Source organism: Galeopterus variegatus, unplaced genomic scaffold (assembly GCF_000696425.1).
Source record: "Galeopterus variegatus unplaced genomic scaffold, G_variegatus-3.0.2 Scaffold4721, whole genome shotgun sequence".
NCBI lineage: Eukaryota > Metazoa > Chordata > Mammalia > Dermoptera > Cynocephalidae > Galeopterus > Galeopterus variegatus.
The window spans coordinates 54,509-76,345 of record NW_007730832.1 but is presented as its reverse complement, the minus strand read 5'-3'; the positions used below and the strand labels follow the sequence as shown (position 1 = coordinate 76,345).

Genomic DNA, 21,837 nt, shown 5'->3' with positions numbered 1-21,837 from the left:
TCCGAACCCTCGGGCGGGAGCGCCGCCGCGCTTCCCAAGCGGCGCACTATCCAGTGCGCCACCGGGCCGGCCCAGATTAGACAATTTCTAAGATATGGTCAAGACATAAATTGCTCGTATTATTTTCTTAAAAAGACAAAGTGACTTCAGATCTTTTTTTTATTTTTTATTTTTCTTTTTTGGCTGCTGGCAGGTATGGGGATCCAAACCCTTGACCTTGGTGTTCTAACACTGTGCTCTAACCAACTGAGATAAGCCCCAGATCAACTAAAAAGTATTTTTAAAAGTATTATTTATGGCTATTTCACCTCCCATATTTCTAATTTATAGGCTATCATTACTACTGCCTTGATGATACCATTCTCAATCCTAATACTTGAAACACATAAATCCCTTGGGCTGGCTGGTTAGCTCAATTGGTTGGAGCATGGAGTTGATAACACCAAGGTCAACAGTTCAGATCCTCATAGCAGCCATCTGCCAAAAAATTAAATAAATAAAAAATAAACACATAAATCCCAATTTCTGTCACCAAATTGTATCTCCTTCTCTCTTCCTTGAATTCTCATAGCATTATAGAGTTTGTGACACACAATTCCTGAAGGAGAACCTAGGAATCTTTATTGTTCTCTCACTAGAGGGGGCTAGAGCAACGTAGCTGCTGCTTACTCAATGACAGCCACAAACAAAATAATCTAAATGTGATTAGAGACTCTCTCCCAATCCTTTCCTATTCTTAAGTGGCAGACTAACCTTTCATAAATCATGATCTATATAATTCCTCAGAAGGTACACAGTAATGGCATATGTTTGACCCCACATTAGAAGCCAAACCACATGTGGAGAGTGCTTTAATCATTTCTCTTAATGCAATCTTATTTACTCCTTTTACAAAAACAAGCAACTTCTAGATGTGATTACTGACAAGTTAACAAAATTAAAGAAATATTTCCTTATTAGTAATTACTTAAAAGATATTCTATGCAAACAGTAACCCAAAGAGAGCTGGGAAGGCTATACTAATACTGGATAAAAATAGACTTTAAGTCCAAGTTCAATGTCAAAACCTGTTAGAACAGGACATCCTATATTGATAAAAGAGTCCACTTACCATGAAGCTATAAAAATTATAAAGATGTATGCACCAAACATCAAAGACACAAATTACATGAAGCAAACACTGACAGAATTGAAGAGTAAATAAACAGTTGTATAATAATAGTTGGGGACTTCAATATGCCACTTTAAATAGTGGCTACAACAACCAAGTAGAAGATCAATAAGAAACTAGAGGATGTGAACAACATTATAAACATTACAGCTCACAGGAATATAAAGAATCCTCCACCCCAATACACCAGAATACAGTCTTTTCAAGTGCACATGGAACATTCTCAAGGATAGACCATATGTTATGCCATGAACAAGTCTTAATAAATTAAGAAAGACTGAAGTCATACAGAGTTATCTTTTCTGATTGTAAAAGAAAGAAACTAGCAATGAATAACAGAAGGAAAAATGAAAAATTCACACACATGTGGAAATTAAACAGCCAAAGGGTCAAATGAATCACAAGGGAAATGAGAAAATATCTTGAAACAAATGAAAACACAACAAAAAAACCCTTATGGGTTGCAGTAAAAGCAGTGCTAAGAGAGAAATATATAGGATAAACATATATGTTAAGAAGTAAAATTGCAAATCAATAACCTAAGTGCACAACAAACAGTTCATAGTGCAGCCACCAGGAATGCTCAAAAAGCTAAACATAAAATTACCATAAGATCCTGCAATCTTATTCTTAAGTAGGTACCCAAAGAATTAAAAGCTGGAACTTGAACAGACAATTGTATGCCAATATTCACTGCAGAATTTTTCACAATAGCCAAAATGTGAAAGCAACCCAAATGTCTGTCAACAGAAGAATGGATTAAAAAAAAAATGTGGTATATGTATAATGGAATATTATTCAACCATAAAAAATAATGAAGTTCTGTTATATACTACAACATAGTTGAACCTTGAGGAGATTATGTTAAATGAAATAGGCCAGACACAAAAGCACAAAGATTTTATGATTATACTTACACAAGGGTACTTCAAAAAGTTTGTGGAAAAGCTTACATTATTTTTCAATTTTACTTTTCCATGGACTTTCTGAAGTATCCCTGTATGAGGTAGCTAGAATAGGCAAATTCAGACACTGGAAGTACATTAGATATTATCAGTTGCTGTGGGTATGGGGAATGAGGAGTTATTGTTAATGGTTACAGAGTTTTTGTTTGGGGTGATGAAGTTTTGAAAATAAATAGTGACAATGGTCATACAACACTGTGAATAAAATTAATCTCAATGAATGTTTAAAATATTTAAAATGGCAAATCTTATATTATATATTTTATATCAATTAAAAATTAATAATGTAATATACCCCAAACTGTAGAGTGTTAGAAATCTTGATTCTCATTTGATTATTAGACAGGGCTCTTTAGCTAAAAAACTTATGGGACAAAAGTCCTTAGCTAGGAGGCAATCGCCTACAGCTAGGGGGGCAAAAACCCATCTAATCAATTCTAATCAAATATATGTTGATTTTCAGCAGATTCAAAGTATAGGGTTTTTTAGCTAATCAACTTATGGGACAAAAGTTCTCAGGTAGGAAGCAATGGCTTACACATAGGGGGCAAAAGCCCATCAAATCAACTCAAATCACTGTTTAGGTACAAGATTGTATACTTTGATGGTTTAGAGTTAACAGGTGGTTGACATACTGATCTTGTTAAGAGATTAAAGAATCGCTATAGGGAAAAATGTGAAAAATGTTTGCTATGGGCAAGCTGTTTGTTGGTGGAAACTTTAGAGACAATTATACTTAGATTTAATCATAAGAATGTAACTCTTGCTTAAATCATTTAAGGAGAGGTTATATTTTAAATTAGATAATGATTACAGTTTGACCAACTTAGCTCTTCACAAATTGTACTTTAGAACATCACATTGTTAGTTTTAATGATGTTACCAGTTTCTATTGTTTAAGCTATACTTAGCCATAGATAAATTTTGTCACGTTGCCCATGTCTTTGTGTTCTTTTGAAATGATTGAATCAACTGAATTTTCTTGTGAAACGTCCTTGTTTTTACAATGAAAACAGAAGCTAACTTTGAATCGGGGATGGACCCAGTTTCTCCTTTTAACAGAGGAGTTGCTGAGGTCCAGTCCCTTTGGGCTTCTCATTGCATTCATGTAGCTTTGAGTAATCTTTTTTGCATCTCCGTTACACAGCGAGAAGTGTAACACAAAACAATTGAATTGTATACTTTAATTGAGTTTTATGGTATGTGTGTTTTACCGCAATAAAACTGTATACCAGAAAAAAAGAATAGGAAACATAAGAGAGATGCAGAAGAATGAACTAAGATTTAGTCTTAGTGCCTTCAAATTTGTTTTTCTCCTTCAGTGTTGACTTGGCTATTCTGAGTCTTTTGTATCTCTACATAAATTTTAGAATCAGTTTGTCAATATCTTGCATTTTACATAAATTATCTAATCTGGGTAGCAGTGGATGAGAGACTAGAATTCAAACTCTAAAAAGAGAACAGTTTGGGAGGATGAAAAAAATCTGCAGATAGACAGTATTAAGGCTTGCAGAACAATGCAATGTACGTAATGCTACTGAATGGTATCTGTAAAAATCATTGGTAAATTGGCAAATGGTAGATTTTATGTTACGTATATTTTACCACAATATTTTTGTTTTAAAAACTTTTCTCAGGATCTTTTCATTTGCTTAGTGATTGAAATAAAAATCACAAACTGAATTTCTTTTTTTTTTTTTTCCTTTTTGTCTTTTTTCGTGTCCGGCAACGGATCGCAACCCTCAGTGTCGCGCCCGTACCGGACCGGGACCAGCAACAGGATCGCAAACCTCGGTGCTGCGCCTGCACCTCGCTCAGCCAGTGAGCGGGAACTGGTCTGTATGTGGGATCCGAACCCTCGGCGGGAGCGCCGCCGCACTCCCAAGCGGCGCACTGTAGCAGTGCACCACCGGGCCGGCCCCTGAATTTCTTTTTTAAATTGAATTATAATTGATTATACATATTTTTGGGATTAAATGTTGACATATATTGATCGATATTACTAGTATGTATAATGCTACAAATTGTACTTATTCTTTATGCCCCTTGTCCAATCTCTCCCTATCCCCCTCTCCCATCCCCCCTCCCACCACTGATAACCCTTGATTTCTTCTCTCCCTCTGAAAGAGTAATGGTTACTCTGTTGATTTGTTGCCTAGATGATCTGTCCAATGCTGAGAGGTGTGTTCAGTTTCCCCAATATTATCATAGAGCAGCTGCTTCTTCTGTCACTCTGGAATGGACTTTGTGGAGACAGACATCTTCTTCTTTTCTTTGGTCTCTGCTGGTGACACTCCTTGTGTCAATGCGTTCCAGTGGCTGCTGGACCATCTGTGTGGTGGTTGTGACGTCCAGCCACTTTCGTGGCAGCATGGCTATTGTGGTGTCTGTGGTGGGTTACCCACATGGAGGTGATGTTTTTGGCATGCTCCTTGGGGTTGGTAGTGTGCCTGGTTGTGTGTGTGGGGGGTGTCCAGTCCCTGGGCCACTGGGCAGGGCCCTGAGGTGCTGGCGGTGTGCCTGGTTGTGGGTAGGTGGGTGTAGGTGTCCAGTCCCTGGCTCCATTGCTCTGGCCCCCAAGTGGGGCCCGAGGCACTGGCAGTGTGCCTGGGCCGGAACTAATTTTTTGTCCTTTGCTTACTTCTAAAACGGGGGAACTTCCTGTGGGAACCAGTACTTGAGCTGTGTGGTTGATCTAAATTGCTGCTTTACTGCTGTTTCCCTAGGGAAGGCTTTTTGTGCAGCTTAGGGTTTAATGGTTGACCTTATAGGTACTTCTGGCTCTCCAGAGACCTGGCGCACCTGGGTTGTGTAGAAACTCTGATCTGGGACTGAGTTTTTTCATCAAACTGCACCCCATACAATTCTGCATTCCTGACCAGTCTCCTCTGAGTGGTCCTGCGCCGACTGAGGGGCGGATTGGCTGTCCTTGCTGTGTCCCAGTGTTCTCCTGGTGGGCCTGTCTCCCCCACCACCCGTGCTCCAAACAGTTCCAATGGGACGGGCCCTGTGCTGGTCCTTTGCGATGACTCACTGGCCTCTGAATGGCTCCCCTTTTTCAGCTGTTTTGGCTCCTCACTCCTGTGTGGGTCCACAAGAACCCTATTAGTGGTCTTGCTGGCCTGGGGGCCACCAAGGCCCTCTTCTCCCCTGCTGCCTCAAAGCATCTCCATCTGAAGGGCACAGCTGCAGCTTCTGCTGGCTCCTGCTCCATGTGCTCAGCAGTGGCAGGCTTAAAGCGGCCATGGCCCGAAACGCTCCAAGCAGTATTTTCTTTCTCTCATTGTGGTTTCTCCCACCTTCATGAACTCTGTAGGTCTCTCCTCCTCTTCCCCTGAGCTCCAGCAGCCCCAGCTTGGCTGTTGTTATGTTTTTATAGTTGTAAATTGGTTGATTTGTGGGAAAGAGTGACACTGGGGACTGTCCATTCTGTCATCTTGACTGGAACTGATAAATTGAATTCTAAATCTGCTTTTTTATAATTTTTGGTAGCTGGTTGGTATTGGAATCTGACCCTTGACCTTGGTGTTATAACACTGTGCTCTAACCAATATAGCCAATCAGCCAGCCCTAAACTTGCTTTTGATAAAAAATTAACTCTGTGACTTGAACAAAATTTTCCCATCTATCAAATCAACAATGAGGTCTAGAAGAATCAAAGCCATTTCTAGTTCTAAAATTTTGATACTGTGACTTTGCTTCTAGACAAGCATAGTGAAGAAAGGTCTCATTTTAAAATCTCTCAAAAAGTAATCTGTCTCCTTCGATTCTAAAGTAAGACAGAGAAAGAGAAAAGGAGAGAGGAAAAACAAAAGAAAGAAGGAAAAGAAAAGATTTGACTCAAACCAAAGCTTAGAAATAGATTGTTGAGATGTGAATGTATGCCAGAATACACTCAATATTCTGCTATTTCTAGCAGAATTTTTCATTTTTCATGAGGATAAAGCCTAGAGTCAGAACTATACAATTCTACAGAAAAGGTATTGGAGCTTTTAAAAAATTTAAAAATAACACAGGGTAACAACACAATGCAATGCAAATAACACAGGTCAAGGTAACAATCCATAGTCTTGGATTATCTTTTTGACACAATTTAACATAGTTTTGAAAATAAACAGTACACAAATAAGTTACATTAGCACTCACAAAAATGAAATACTTCTGTATAAATCAAACAAAATATGTTCTAGATATATAAGAGGAAAACTACAAAACTTTTATTAAATATACTAAAGAACTAAATAAATGGAGAGAGATTCCATGTTAATGGATAGAAAGACTTGATATTATGAGAATGTTGGTTTCTTCACAACTTGGTCTACAGACTTAATACAATCCCAATAAAAATCCCAGCAAGTTATTTTGTAGTTATTAACATAGTGATTCTAAAATTTCTATGGGGATGCATAAGACCCAGAATAACCAACTTAATATTGAAAGAGAAAAACAAATTTGAAGTACTAACACTACTTGAAGACTTACTATAAACCAACAGTAATGAAGATTGTATGGTACTGGCAAAATTATAAACAGATCCATGGAACAGAATGGAATAGAGATACCAGAAATAGACTCACATACTAATCCTTAACAAAGGAGCAAAGGCAATACAATGGAGCAAAGATGGTCTTTGCAACAGACAGCGCTGGAAAAACGGCACATCCACATGTAAAAAATGAATCTAGATACAGACCTTACTCCCTTCACAAAAATTAACTCAAAATGGACCATAGACTAAATATAAAATGCAAAACTATAAAATTCCTGGAAGATAACATAAGAGAAAACCTAATTGACCTTGGATATGCCCATGACTTTTTCGATACAACACTAAAGTCAAAAACTGTTAAAAAAAAAAAAAAAAAAAAAAAAAACTAATTAATAAGCTGAACTTCATTAAAACTAAAACCAACACATTGAAAAGAGTATACAACATGATGAAGTGTGATTTATCCCAGGGATGTAAGGATGATTCAATAAATGCAAATCAATAAATGTAATACATCATAACAACAGAATGAAAGGAAAAAACCATATGATCATAATAGATCTAGAAAGGCATTTGATAAAATCCAACATCCCTTCGTCATAAAGACTCTCAACAAATTAGGTATAGAAGGAAAGTATCTTAATACAATAAAGGCTATATATGACAAACCCACAGCTAACATCATACTGAATGGGGAAAGGCTGAAAGCTTTCGCTGTAAGAACTGGAACAAGACAAGGAAGCCACTCCCACCACTTCTATTCAACATAGTACTGGAAGTCCTAGCCAGAGCAATTAAGCAAAAGAAAGAATTAAACAGTAACTAAATTGGAAAGGAGGAAGTCAAGTTGTCCCTGTTTGTAGATGACATGATTTTACATATACAGAAACATAAAGACTCTACGAAAAAACTTTTAGACCTGATAAACAAATTCAGTAAAGGTGAAGGATACAAAATCAACATAAAAAAATCAGTAGCATTTCTATACACCAACGACGAAAGAGCAGAAAAAGAAGCCAAGAAAGCTATTCCATTTACAACAGCAACCAAAAAAATAAAATACCTAGGAATACATTAGACCAAAGAGGTGAAACATCTCTACAATGAAAACTATAAAACATTTATTAAAGAAATTAAAGACGACACCAAAAAAACAGGAAGACATTCCATGCTCATTGATTGGAAGCATTAATATTGTCAAAATGACCATCCTACCCAAAGTGATCTACAGATTCAATGCAACAAGAGAACCTGAATAGCCAAAGCAATTTTGAGCAAAAAGAACCAAAGAGAGAGTATCACACTCCGTGACTTCAAAATACACTACGAAGAGATAAGTAATCAAAACAGCATGGTACTGGTACAAAAGCAGACACAAAGACCAATGGAAAATGAACAGAGAATTCAGAAATAAATCCACATACCTACAGCCAACTGATTTTTGAGAAAGGACCCGAGAACAAACATTGGGGAAAGGACAATCTCTTCAATAAATGGGTGCTGGGTAAACTGGAGATTCATATGCAAAAGAATGAAACTAGAGTCCTCTCACTCACCATATACCAAAATCAACTAAAAATTGATTAAAGAATTAAATGTAAGATCTAAAACTATGTAAGTGCTAGAAGAAAACATAGGGGAAATACTTCAGGACATAGGTCTGGGCAGACTTTATGAATAATACTTCAGAAGCACAGGGAACAAAAGCAAAAATTAATAAGTAGGATTATATCAAACTAAAAAACTTCTGCATTGCAAAGGAAGTAACACAGCAAAAAGACAACCTGCAGAATGGGAGAAAGCATTTGCAAACTATGCATCCAACAAGGGACTAATATCCAGAATATACAAACAACTCAAACAATTCAATAGTAAAAAAAAAAAAAAAAAAAAAAATCTGGTTAAAAAAGGGCAAAGGAACTGAGAAAAAATTTTTTTAAAGAAGTCATTCAATCATCAACAGGCATAAGAAAAAATGCTCACCATTGCTAACCATCAGAGAAATGCAAATAAAAACCACAATGAGGTATCATCTCACCCCAGTTAGAATGGCTATCATCAAAAAGACAGAAAATAACAAATGCTGGTAAGGATGTGGAGAAAGGGGAACTCTTTTACTTATTGGTGGGAATATAAATTAGTACAGCCGCTACGGAAAACAGTATGGAGATTACTCATACAACTAAAGATAAAACTACCATATGATCCAGCAATCCCACTATTGGGTATATATCCAAAGTAATGGAAATCAATGTTGAGTGGACACCTGCAGTCCAATGTTTATCAAGGCTCTGACCTTGGAGAAAACTATGTTAAGTGAAATAAGTTAGGCACAGAGACAGAAATACCACATGTTCTCACTCATACGTGAAAGTTAAAAAAGTTGATCTCCTAGAAGCAGAGGGTAGAATAGTGGTGACTAGAGACTGGTGGGGGGAATAGAAAAGAGGGGATGAGGAGAGGGCAGTCAGCAAATACAAAATGTTAGAGAGATAGGAAGAATGATATCTAGGGTTCTGTAGTAATATAGGGAGACTACAGTTAACAACAAAGTACTGTTTATCTTTGATTAGCTAGTCAAAATGATGCTGAATGTTCCTAACACAAAGAAGTGATGCATGTTTGTGGTGATGGATATACTAAGCACTCTGATATGATCATTGCACATAGTATGAATGTACATAAATATCATTTTGTACTCCATAAATATATATTATCATGGGCCAATTAAGAAAAATAAAAAGAGGGGCCGGCCCGTGGCTCACTCGGTAGAGTGTGGTGCTGACAACACCAAGTCAAGGGTTAAGATCCCCTTACCGGTCATCTTTAAAAAAAAAAAGAAAAAGAGAGTAGAAATAGTGAGCAGAATAGTGGTTACCAAAGGCAGGGAAAGGGAGGGCGGAAGGGAAGGGGGAGGGGGAAAGGTTGGTAGACAGGTAGGAAGTTACAAAGATACAGTTAGATAGAATAAGTTCTGGTGCCCTAGGGTGATAATAGTTAATAATATTGTATTGTATATTGCAAAATAGGCAGAAAATGTTATAACCACAAAGAAATGATGAATGTGTAGGTGACAGATATGCTACCTATTCTGATTAGATCATTATACATTATATGCATGTATTGAATCAATAAACTGTACCCCACAAACATGTCTATGAAAAAATAAATTAAAAATAAAAATAAAAAATAAAAGAATTTGGAGTAACAAACTCATACAATGTTACTGGAAACGCTGTTACAGCTACTTAGGAAACAGTGTAGCCATATCTTTGTAAAGAACCAGCAATCCTACTTTTTCTTATTTTCTACAAGAAAAATGAAAATATTTGTCCACCTAAAGACTTCTTTATAAATAGTCACAAAAGCATTATTGATAATAAAACAAACAAAAAAACGTGTAAGCAATCCAAGTGTCCATTTACTAGCATATGGGTAAACAAATTGTGACATATTGGTACTATTAAATATCACTCAGCAACAAAAGAGAATATGTTAATAAACAAAACAAAAGCACAACCTCCTTCCCCTAAAACGTGCTCTGCAAAAGACAAATGCCAAGAGAATGAGAAGACAAGACAGACTGGGAAAAATTATTTCTTGTTCTTCCTGCTTAGTTTGGCTGTGAACCTAAAATTGCTCTAAATGTAAAGTTTATTAATTAAATAAATGTGTGAGCAACAAAATACAGCCAGCTCACAAAAATATACTGGCTTCATAGCTTTCAAGAATGTATACATGTATTAAACTGATCAATGTTCTTAAAAATAATCCAGTATAAACCATTTTTTCCCTACTGATTTCTGTGAGATAAAGAGCTAGTTGTAACATAAATACAGTGATGTTTCAGGCCATGTTCAGAGCAAAACCTTTTTTCTGACCAAAGACATTTTTAAAACACTGATGTGATTGATGATTCTGATTTTCTGATGCACCATCTGATTTTATTAACATTTTACTCCTCCATTTTTAGGATTTAATCAAGAAAATGTACAGTAAAAACAAAAGTAAAACTTGAGCTTTATTTAGCAGAAAACTTGACATATATTGGTGCTTTCTAGCACCAATAACAAAAATATTGCTTTAAATTAAAACTGTACTACATGCGTTTCCAAAATGCATTTCTATTTTCTCATTTCTATTGACAGAATGTTGATTTTTTTACAGATATTGTCACCTGAAATAATGACCATTATTTCCCAGCCTGTCTTGTGTGGTTATGTGACATATATTCTAGCCAATTTATATAAAACTAGTTTTGAAGTTTCCTTACAGAGAAGATGCATGGTTATGCTCCCCTTCCTCTTTTTTGTCTGTAATAAAGAACTCATGGCAGAACTCTAGCAGCCATTTCAGAACATGAGGTTACCATAGAAATGCAAGCACAGTGTTGAAGTGGAAGAAAAAAAAAGGAGTCTAAGTCCCTGAGGACTCTGTGAAAGTACCATATGAACCATATACTGAATACTTTACAACTTCTCTTAGAGGGAAATAGGGCTGGCCGGTCTTTGGTTAGAGCATGGTGTTGGTAACACCAAGGTCAGGGTTTGGATCCCTGCCCAGCCAGCTGCCAAAAAAGAAAAAAAAAAAAGAATTAAAAAAAAATTTTTTTTAAAGGGAAATAAATATCTATCTCTTTGGTGCTTAAAAAATTCTCTATCAGAGTGCTTATCAAGTTATACTTTGCAAAGGGAATATAAAATTCTTAAAAGTAAAAACAGTATTTTCTTCATCTGGCAAAGTTCATGGAACATAGCATTTAGTCAATACAAAATGAAGCAGATGATCAACAATATCATTTTAGTTACATAGATGGTGTCATTTTTCTTACTTTTAATTAATAAAATATTCATCATTAGAATCCAAACTATAGAAATGTAACCTAGAAAGACAGAGAGAAGATAAAAATTAGGGTAGATAATTATCCCTATATAACATATTGCAGTATCATGAGTACAGTGAATATTGAGGTATTTGTGATGAGACTGATGATACATGTGTATTGTTTTTTGTCAAAGTATGTTTTCCAAATATGGAAGAGTAACAGGTAATTAAAGAATGTCAGCTGAAGGGTACTACTACTTACTCTGTAGTTTTGTAAACGTCAGAATACAGCCCTGCTTTCTGATACTTCTTCTTTGGGGGACGTGGAGCCTTCTTTTCCCTTGGGATGAGAGACAGCACAGGCTGCAAGGTACTTTCAGGTTCAGGAACTTTGGCTGGGGTTTCGGGAGGACTGGGAATCTCAACTGGAGCTTCAGTAAAGCTGGAAAGAGAAGTTTAAAGACAATTTTATTGTGAAAAAAATATTTTTCTGCAAATGATTGTGTATTTTTAAAAAATTACAGCAATTAAAAAAAGAGATATGGAGACTTCTCCACCTGACCTTGTTGGAATAATTGATAACAGACTTGTCCTCCAGATAAAAAGCAATAGAAATACAGTAATCTACTAGAAACCTAGAATAAATTCACAAAACAATTATTATCAAACATTGGACAACAAATAGTGCAGCACTGTGATCCCTGAGAAAATTGGGAAAAAAAATGAGGTGAGTCATACAACCACCTTGGCTTCCTAAGAATGACTGTGGTGCAGGAGCAGAAACCAAGCAGAGTATGGCAAAACTAATGTGCTGAAGAAAGAGAGATTAGAGCATGAAGATTAGAGCTGAGGTAGCTGGAATTCATGAGAAAGAATAACAGAAAGAAGAAAGCTATGGAGAATAATTACCTCTAGAAATCTGTGTATGGGTCTCTTTTAGTATATTGCTAAATACTAAATTGTGCATATGAAGAGTAAAATTCCATATGGCTGAAGAAGAAAGAACTACCAGAGAACTGTAAGCTAAGCTATTCCCAGAGCTCACACATGATGGTATGTACTCAGATTGCAGCAGTTTAGAGTGGAAAGACATTGCTCAACACTAAGGGCATTCAATAAGAGAATGTTACCCACTGTGTCAGGGGGTTTACCTATCCCTGCAATAAAGGTCAGCCCTAACTAAGCTTAAAAACAATCTTCAAAAGAATTCAAGTTGATCCACAAGTAAGTTAACTACCTATCAAAATAAAATCGAAAACTTTAAAGGAAACCAACAAAACCCAGATATACAAAAGTGTGACATTCACAAGTCCCGCATTCAATAAAAAATTCTTACACAGGCCAAAATGCAGGAAAATGTGACCCAGAAGAAAAATCATTCAACAGATACAGCCCCAGAAATCACAAAGATAGCAAAGGACTTTGAAATACTATTATAACTATGATCAAGAATTTAGAGGAAAACAAGAAGATAACGAAGAGCGAAACAGAAGACACTTAAAAAAATTTTTAAAGGGGCCGGCCCGGTGGCACACTGGATAGTGCGCCGCTTGGGAAGCGCGGCGGCGCTCCCACCCGAGGGTTCGGATCCCACATACAGACCGGTTCCCGCTCACTGGCTGAGCGAGGCGCGGGAGCGGCGCCAAGGGTTGCGGTCCCGTTGCCGGTCCCCGGTCCGGTGCAGGGGCAACACTGAGGGTTGCGATCCGTTGCCGGACACGGAAAAAGACAAAAAGACAAAAAAAAAAAAAATTTAAAAAAGATCATTAAGAATTGAAAAATGCAAAATCTGAAATGAAATATTGGAGAGTGCTTAACAGTAAACCAGACATTGAAGAAGAAAAGATTAATGAATTTGAGGACACAGACACAGATACAACCCAAACTGATACACAGAGATTAATTTAAAGAAGAAAAGGACGAATGACCTAGGGAACAATACAAAATAACGGGAATATTGGAATCCCAGAAGGAGAGGAAAAAATTGATTACTGAAACAGTTGAACACTTGTAAAGGAAAACAACAAAAACCAAACATTTAATAATGTAACATTCACAATAGAAAAAAATTAAGAGTAATGACTAAAAAATTTCCAAGTCTGATAAAAAGTATAAACTCAAAGTTACAAGAAGCTAAACAAACCATAGCACAATAAAGTAAAATAAAACAAACAAGGTATATCATAATAAACTTGCTGAAAACTATTGATGAAGGAAACAAAAGCAGTCAGAGAAAAATTATATATTATAGAGAGGGATATTAAAAATAAGAATGAGTGTAGATCATCTATGAATGCTAAAAAAAGAAAAGAAAAAGAAGGTGGGTAGGGGGTAGGGGGGAGGCGGCTAAGCCTGTCAAAACAGAATTCTAAATTGATCAAAAACATCTTAAAAAAAAAATAAGTGATTCCAGGTCCAGAAAAAGATGGAATATGTGCACTTCTACCTATCCTCTAAGTTAACTAAAAACCCTGAAAATTATCTATGAAATAAACATAAGCAACCTGTCTGGGACCTCGGGGCCTAAACAACGACCTGGCTGGAAGTTTTCTCGATTTCCTTTTTGCCTCACATGTGAAACTTAAAGACTCTATACAGTATCCCAAACATCAGGGACAAGGCGGCAAATATCTGCTGTCATCAGATACGAGTATATTCAACCTTATAGTGAAGGTCCCAGCCAGTGCAAAAAGGCAAGAAAAAGAAACAATATTGGAAAAGAAGAACTACAAACTGTCTCTTGTCATATGTGACATGTCTGTCTATATAGAAAACCCAAAGAATCTACAAAAAAAGAAACTACTAAAATGTTACAAAATCCAAGGTCAAATTCAACTATATTTCTATATACTACCAGTGAACAAATGGAAACTGAAATTAAACAAATGATGCTATTAACAATAGAAAAGCATTAAATGCTTATGTATAAATCTAACAAAATTAATAATACAGAAATATAATTTATAAATAAGATCAACAATATAAATTTCAAACAAAAACAAAAACAGAAATCTAACAAAATGTGTGCAGTACATAAGAGTGAAAATAATAAAACACCAATGAAAAAAAACCAAACATGACCTTAATATAACATGGCTATGGCTTGAAACACTAAATATTAAGATGGCAATTTCGGGCCAGCCCGGTGGCGCACTGCTACAGTGCGCCGCTTGGGAGTGTGGCGGCGCTCCCGCCGAGGGTTCGGATCCCACGTACAGACCGGCCGCTCACTGGCTGAGCAAGGTGCGGGCGCAACACCGAGGGTTGCGATCCTGTTGCCGGTCCCGGTCCGGTACGGGCGCGACACTGAGGGTTGCGATCCGTTGCCGGTCACGAAAAATAGACAAAAAGGAAGAAAAAAAAAAAAGATGGCAATTTCCCCCCAAATTTAACGCAATCCCAAATACCCACAGAATTTTTGAAAAAATGGCAAGATAAATCATAAATTTATATGGAAAGGCTAAAACTAGAAAAAACTTGGAGGACTTAACTGATTACAAAATGTTCTATAAAAGTATAGTAATAAAGATAAGATGGTACTGGCTAAAGGAAAGAAATGGAGATCAATGGAACAGAATAGAGTCCAGAAACAGACGTATATTAATTTTTCTTTAAATTGTGGCAAAATGTATATAACAAAATATTTTCCTTTTTAATCATTCTTAAGTGTACAGTTCAGTGGCATGAGGTACATTCACACTGTTGTACAACCATCACCCACTATCCATCTCCAGAACTACTTCTTTATCCCAAACAGAAACACTGAACATATTAAAGCAAAATTCCTCATTCTACCTTCCTTCCAACCCCTGATAGCCACTACTCGACTTTCTGTCTCTATGAATTTGCCTATTCTAGGTTTCTCACATAAATGGAATCATACAATATTTGTCCATTTGTCTGGCTTCTTTCACTTATGTATTGTGTTTAAGGTTTATCCATGTCAAAGCATGTATCAGAACTGGAATCCTTTTTAAGGCTGAATAACATTCCATTGCATGAATATAATGAAGCCTGGGTGGAAGAATGGTAAAATCACTGATGTTTTACAAAAAGTTTATGGGGACAATGGCACAAAGAAATCAGCAGTTTACAAATGCATAACTTGTTTTTTTTTTTTTTTAAAGATGACCGGTAAGGGGATCTTAACCCTTGACTTGGTGTTGTAAGCACCACACTCTTCCAAGTGAGCTAACCAGCTATCCCTATGTAGGGATCTGAATCCGTGGCCTTGGTGTTATCAGCACCACACTTTCCCAAGTGAGCCATGGGCCGGCCCTCAAAAGCATAACTTGTTTTAAGAAGGGATGAGACAATGCTGAAGATGAAGCCTGCAGCAGCAGACAATCCACATCAGTTTGCAAGAAAAGTTAATCTTCTTCATTCCCTAATTGAAGAGGACCAACGATTAACAGCAGAAACAACAGCCAACACCATACACATCTTGGTTCAGCTTACACAATTCTGACTGATAAATTACAGTTGAGCAAACTTTGTGCTTGATGGGTGCCAAACTGTTGCGCCCAGATGAGTTGCAGACAAGAGCAGAGCTCTTGAACAAGTGAAATCAGACCCTGAAGCATTTCTTTGAAGAACTGTAACAGGAAATGAAACATGGCTTTACCAGTATGATCCTGAAGAAAAAGCACAATCACAGCAATACCTATCAAGAGGTATTGGTCCGGGCCGGCCTGGTGGCGCACCGGAGAGTGCGCCGCTTGGGAGCACGGTGGCGCTCCCGCCGAGGGTTCGGATCCCATGTGGAGACCGGTTCCCGCTCACTGGCTGAGCACGGTGTGGGAGCAACACTGAGGGTTGCGATCCCGTTGCCGGTCAGTAAAAAAGACAAAAAAAAAAAAAAGAGGTATTGGTCCAATCAAAGTAAAAGTGTACTGGGTCAAGAGCAAAGGTCATGGCAACATTATTTTTTGGATGCTGAAGGCACTTTGTTTGTTGACTTTCTGGAGGGCCAAATAATGACGACATCTGCTTATTATGAGACTGTCCGGACAAAGTTAGCCAAAGCTTTAGCAGAAAAATGCTCAGAACAGCTTTTTCCCCCTTCCCCGACCCTCATCTACTATGACAATGTCCTGCGCATTCCTCTCATCAAACAAGAGCAATTTTGTAAGAGTTTTGATGGGAAATCATTAGGCATCTACCTTACAGTCCTGATTTGGCTAATTCTTTTTTGTTTGTTTTTTAATCTTAAAAAATCTTTAGGGGGCCAGCCCGGTGGCGCACTGGATAAGTGCGCCGCTTGGGAAGCGTGGCGGCGCTCCCGCCCGAGGGTTCGGATCCCATGTGCAGACCGGTTCCCGCTCACTGGCTGAGCGAGGCGCGGGAGCAACACCGAGGGTTGCAATCCCGTTGCTGGTCCCCGGTCCGGTGCGGGGGCGACACTGAGGGTTGTGATCCGTTGCCGGACACGGAAAAAGACAAAAGACAAAAAAAATAAAAAAATAAAAATATAATCTTTAGGGCCTGCCTGGTGGCGGACTGGAGAGTGCGCCGTCTGGGAGCGCGGAGGCGCTCCCGCCGAGGGTTCGGATCCCATGCGGAGACCGGTTCCCACTCACTGGCTGAGCGCGGTGCGGGCGCAACACCGAGGGTTGCGATCCCGTTACCGGTCAGTAAAAAAGACAAAAAGGAAAAAAAAAATCTTTAAAAGGCACCCAATTTTTCTTCAGTTAATAATGTAAAAAAGACTGCACTGACATGGTTAAATTCCCAGGACCCTCAGTTCTTTAGGGATGAATAGCTAGTATCATTGCTTACAAAGTGTATTGAACTTGATGGAGCTTATGTTGAGAAATAAAGTCTACATTTTTTTTTTCCCCCTTTTTTGTCTTTTTTCGTGACCGGCAACGGATCGCAACCGTCAGTGTTGCGCCCGTACCGGACCGGGACGGCAACGGGATCGCAACCCTCGGTGTTGCCCCCGCACCTCGCTCAGCCAGTGAGCGGCCGGTCTGTATGTGGGATCCGAACCCTCGGCGGGAGCGCTGCCGCGCTTCCCAAGCGGCGCACTGTAGCAGTGCGCCACCGGGCCGGCCCCTAAAGTCTACATTTTTAATTTTTATCTTTTAATTCCTTTTTTCCTAAACTTTTTGAAGTTCCTTTCAATGACAGGCTCCAGTTAGAAAAAAATAAAAAAACTAGTGCTGCCAGTGGAAATTCAGTGTCATGTCTTTTCATATACAATCACTGGAGGGCCCAAATCCTATCTTTCTCCTCATAACCTCTTTAAATCCAAGAATACAATTTTGTAGAAAAATATGTGTTTAGTGTTGCTGATCATAATACTAGAATTTGCTGGAACAGAAAAGTTAATCTAAACTAAAGCCTTTTCTTTGAAGCACATTTTTAAGATGACTGTTCCTAGAGTGAAAGATCGAGGTGTCTCAAACTACTGGGAAGACAGAAAAGTGTTTTAAAGCCTCAGTAATTAAAGTGGTAGGACAACAGTATCAAAACAGACTGATAAAAAAAAAGAATATAAAAATATTAAAAAAGACTGTAAGACCCTACGATATATAAGAATTTGGTATATAATAAAAGTATCATTTCAAATAAGAAGGAAAGGATAAGTACATCGATAAATGTACAACTACCATTTAAATATTTGAGAAGAAAATTAAAAGAAATCTGTAACTCATAACTCATACAAAAGTAAATTTCAGGTGATTAAAAGAGCTAAATGTAAAAAAAAAAAACTACATGTTGTCCACTGAAGGAGAATAATTAAGTAAATGATAATACATTTCTACTATGAAATAAATAATTCTATATGAACTGATAACAAGATCTCTATGTCACATTAAAAGGTTGTTACAAAAAGAAATGTATAGCATAATACCACTTACACAGAACAACACCTTTGCACGTGCATGTATACATAAATGTATACAAAAGGGTATGAAAGGATAGGACTAGCCTGTGGCTCACTTGGGAGAGTGTGGTGCTGATAACACCAAGGCCACAGGTTCGGATCCCTATATAGGGATGGCCAGTTAGCTCACTTCGGAGAGCATGGTGCTGACACCACCAAGTCAGGGGTTAAGATCCCCTTACCGGTCATCTTAAAAAAAAGTAAAAGGGGGGGGGTATGAAAGGATATACAGTACATTGTTAATAGTCTTATCCATGGAGAGAATGGGATATGAGAGGAGTTGAGATCACGTGAAAAGAGAGACTTTTGAATAACTACTAGTTTCACTGACTTATTTATAACAAGCATATACTATTTTTGTAATTTTAAGAAATCCCATATATATTCTCTAGAAAAAAAGAAAAGTGAGTTTTTATGTATACGCATGCACAGAGGTGCAAAAAACCTCTTTATACAGGATTCACTGAGGCAGACAATACAGAATATGAGTGAAAATGAGCATGCTGTATCAAGTAATAGAAACACCATTTACAAATGTTGAATGTTGTAAAGATTCATTTAAAAATATCAAATATTTTTTCTTTTATTTCCTGTGACTTTAGTACAATATCCAAGAAATCACTGCTAAATCCACTGTCATGAAGCTTTTGCCCTATGTCTTCTTCTAAGATTTTAGTTTTAGATCTTGTATTTAGATCTTTGATCCATTCTGAGTTAAATTTTGTATAAAGATCCAACTTCATTCCTGTGCATGTGAATATCCAGTTTTCCCAGCACCATTTGTTGAAAAGACCGTCCTTTCTCCATTGAATGGTTTCGGTGTGTTTGTCAAAAATCATTTGACTGTATGTTTGAAGATTTACTTCTGGGTTCTCTATTCTGTTCCATTGACCTATATGTATGTCTTTATGCTAGTACCACACTGTTTTAATTACCATAGCTTTTTAGAAAAAACAAATTGGACTTCATAAATATCAGAAAATTTTGTATATCAAAAGAGAATCAACAGAGTGAGAAGGCAACCTGAGGAATGGGAGAAATTATTTGCAAATCATATATCTCATAAGGGGCTAATATCCAGAATATATACAGAACTCCTAAAACCGAACCCAAACAACCTGATTTAAAAATTGGCAAAGGAGTAAAATAGACATTTCTCTGAAGAAATACAAATTGCCAGTAAGCACATGAAAAGATGCTCAACATCATTAATCATTAGGAAAATGCAAATCAAAACTACAATGAGATACTACCTCATACTCATTAGAATGGCTACTATCAAAAAAAAAAACCAAACAAACAAATAACAAACGTTGGTGAGATTATGAAGTAACTGAAACCCTTATGCACTGCTGCTGGGAATGTAAAATGGTACAGCCACTGTGGAAAACAACATGGCGGTTCCTCAAAAATTAGAATTACCATATGATCCATCAATTTCACTTCTGGGTACATACCAAAAAGGATTGAAAGCAAGGTCTCAGAGAAGTATTTGTACACACACTTTCATAGCAGCATTACTCATAATAGCTAAAACATGAAAGCCACCCAAGTGTCCACTGATGAATGAATGGATAAGAAAAATACTAATAAAGTGGAATATTATTCAGCCTTAAAAAGGAAGGAAATTCTATATGCTATGACAAAGATGAACCTTGAGGAGTTTATGCTCACTGAAATAAGCCAGTCACAAAAAGGCAAATATTGTATGATTCCACTTATATGAGGTATTTAAAGTAGTCAAAACCATAAAGATAGAAAGTAAGATGTAGTTGCTAGGGCTGCACAGAGGAAAGAATGGGAAGATACTGTTTAATGGGTACAGCGTTTCGGTTTTGCAAGACGAAAAGTGCTATAGAGATAGGTGGTGGTGATGGTTGCACAACATTCTGAATGTGTTTAATACCACTGAAATGTGTACTTAAAATTGGTTAAGATGGTAAATTTTATGTTATGTGTATTTTTATTTTACAATAAAAAACACTGAGGAAAAACATCAAATATACCTTCACAAAAAGAATAAAGAATTTGGTGGAGTACACAACAAAAGGATAAAATGGTCTTTTTGGGGGGGCTGATTTTCGCTTTCTGCTCTATACCTTTAGGAAAAAAGTGAAAATATAAAAAGGTGACTATGAAGAAAATAAATCTAACATGCTATTAGACATAATGTATTTGATGATGGGATAAAAAGTTGAGAGCACAGAGAAGATAAGACAGTAAGAACAGTTCCACTCACACAGGTCTATACTGGATAAAATACATAATCTTTCTGGGCCTTGATTTCCTTGTCTATAAAGTGAGGGGCTTACACTGAATTGTTACATCCCCAATACTTATTATTTGTAATTTGGGACAGCCATAAATAAGAAGTTTTTGGAAAGAACAGGCCTTACGTAGTAAAAAATGAAAAGTTATAAAATTAATTCAGCTGCATAGATATATTACAGTAGATAATATGTTAAACAAAGAATTACCTTTTATTATTCTCTTGCTCTTCTTCCTCTGGCAATGGCTTCTGCTTTTTCCTGGTCTGTTCTTCTGACAGCCAATTTTTCCTCTTCAACCCCTTCTTATGTTCTGTGTTCAGATTTACACTCTGAACAACAGCCTCAATTACATCTGTAACTGTATCAGGACCAAGGTGCAGCGCTGCTCCTTCTTTACCTTCATTTAATTCTGGGCTGACAAACTGGGCAGCCTGGAATGCTTGCATTGATACCACAGCCTGGAGAGGACATTTCCGAGGTCGACCTGGTCTGCGTTTCACAAAGTTATTCCCTGTCCTGGCCTGCCTCTGAAGTTTTTTGGCTTTCAAAATTTTATTGACATGGTCCAGGTTTTTCTTGGTAGCCAAGATTTTGTCATAATTGCACATTTTCCGAGCTTGGCGTTGCATAGCTTCCACTACACTTCTCTTGATATGATGTGGGGAACAGGTGCTTGTCAACTTTTCAGAAAGGAGTGAGATGCTATTACTGCAAGGGTCACTCTGGATTGCAGGCACTAGAAGGCTGTCTGTTTTTCCCAGGATTCGCTCCTTGCTGTGACTACGTCCTGGACTGGAGGAAGGTGGTACAGAGGCAGTTGCAATCACAGCATCAATATTTTTCTCCATGGGCTCTTGGTCCTCATGTTGTACCATCCGCTGCAGCAGACTATCCACAGGGTCATCACCAGAAGCAACCAATCTTGGACTTCGAGAGGGAACTCCATTTACTAAAAAAGACAACAAATTACATATAGACAAAAATTGAACACAGCTAGTTATTTTAATAACTTTTTTTTATAGATAAGGAATACTGCTCTATTTTCCATAGCAAGATGAAACATTGTAATACAATAGCATTTGTCTTTTACAGGTAAGTTGACAGTTTACTATTCTGAATAAGGTTTATTAAAGTAAGCATAATCTTAAAGTCAAAATTGGCCCATGTTTCCCCAATAATATGTAAATTAAAGACAACAACCCTCTCTCTCTGAGTGAAGGAACACA

The 21,837-nt window shown here is 37.3% G+C and overlaps 1 protein-coding gene across 1 annotated transcript in view; it reads right to left on the bottom strand.

The window, feature by feature from the left end:
• Positions 1-21,837, bottom strand: part of ASH1L (ash1 (absent, small, or homeotic)-like (Drosophila)) — a gene marked incomplete at its 5' end in the record, with an annotated part of 126,394 nt that overhangs the window by 69,325 nt on the left and 35,232 nt on the right. The window contains 2 exons of the mRNA XM_008588220.1: positions 11,712-11,891; positions 20,819-21,560. Coding sequence (XP_008586442.1) covers positions 11,712-11,891; positions 20,819-21,560 — 922 coding nt within the window. The remainder of the gene's footprint in view (positions 1-11,711; positions 11,892-20,818; positions 21,561-21,837) is intronic.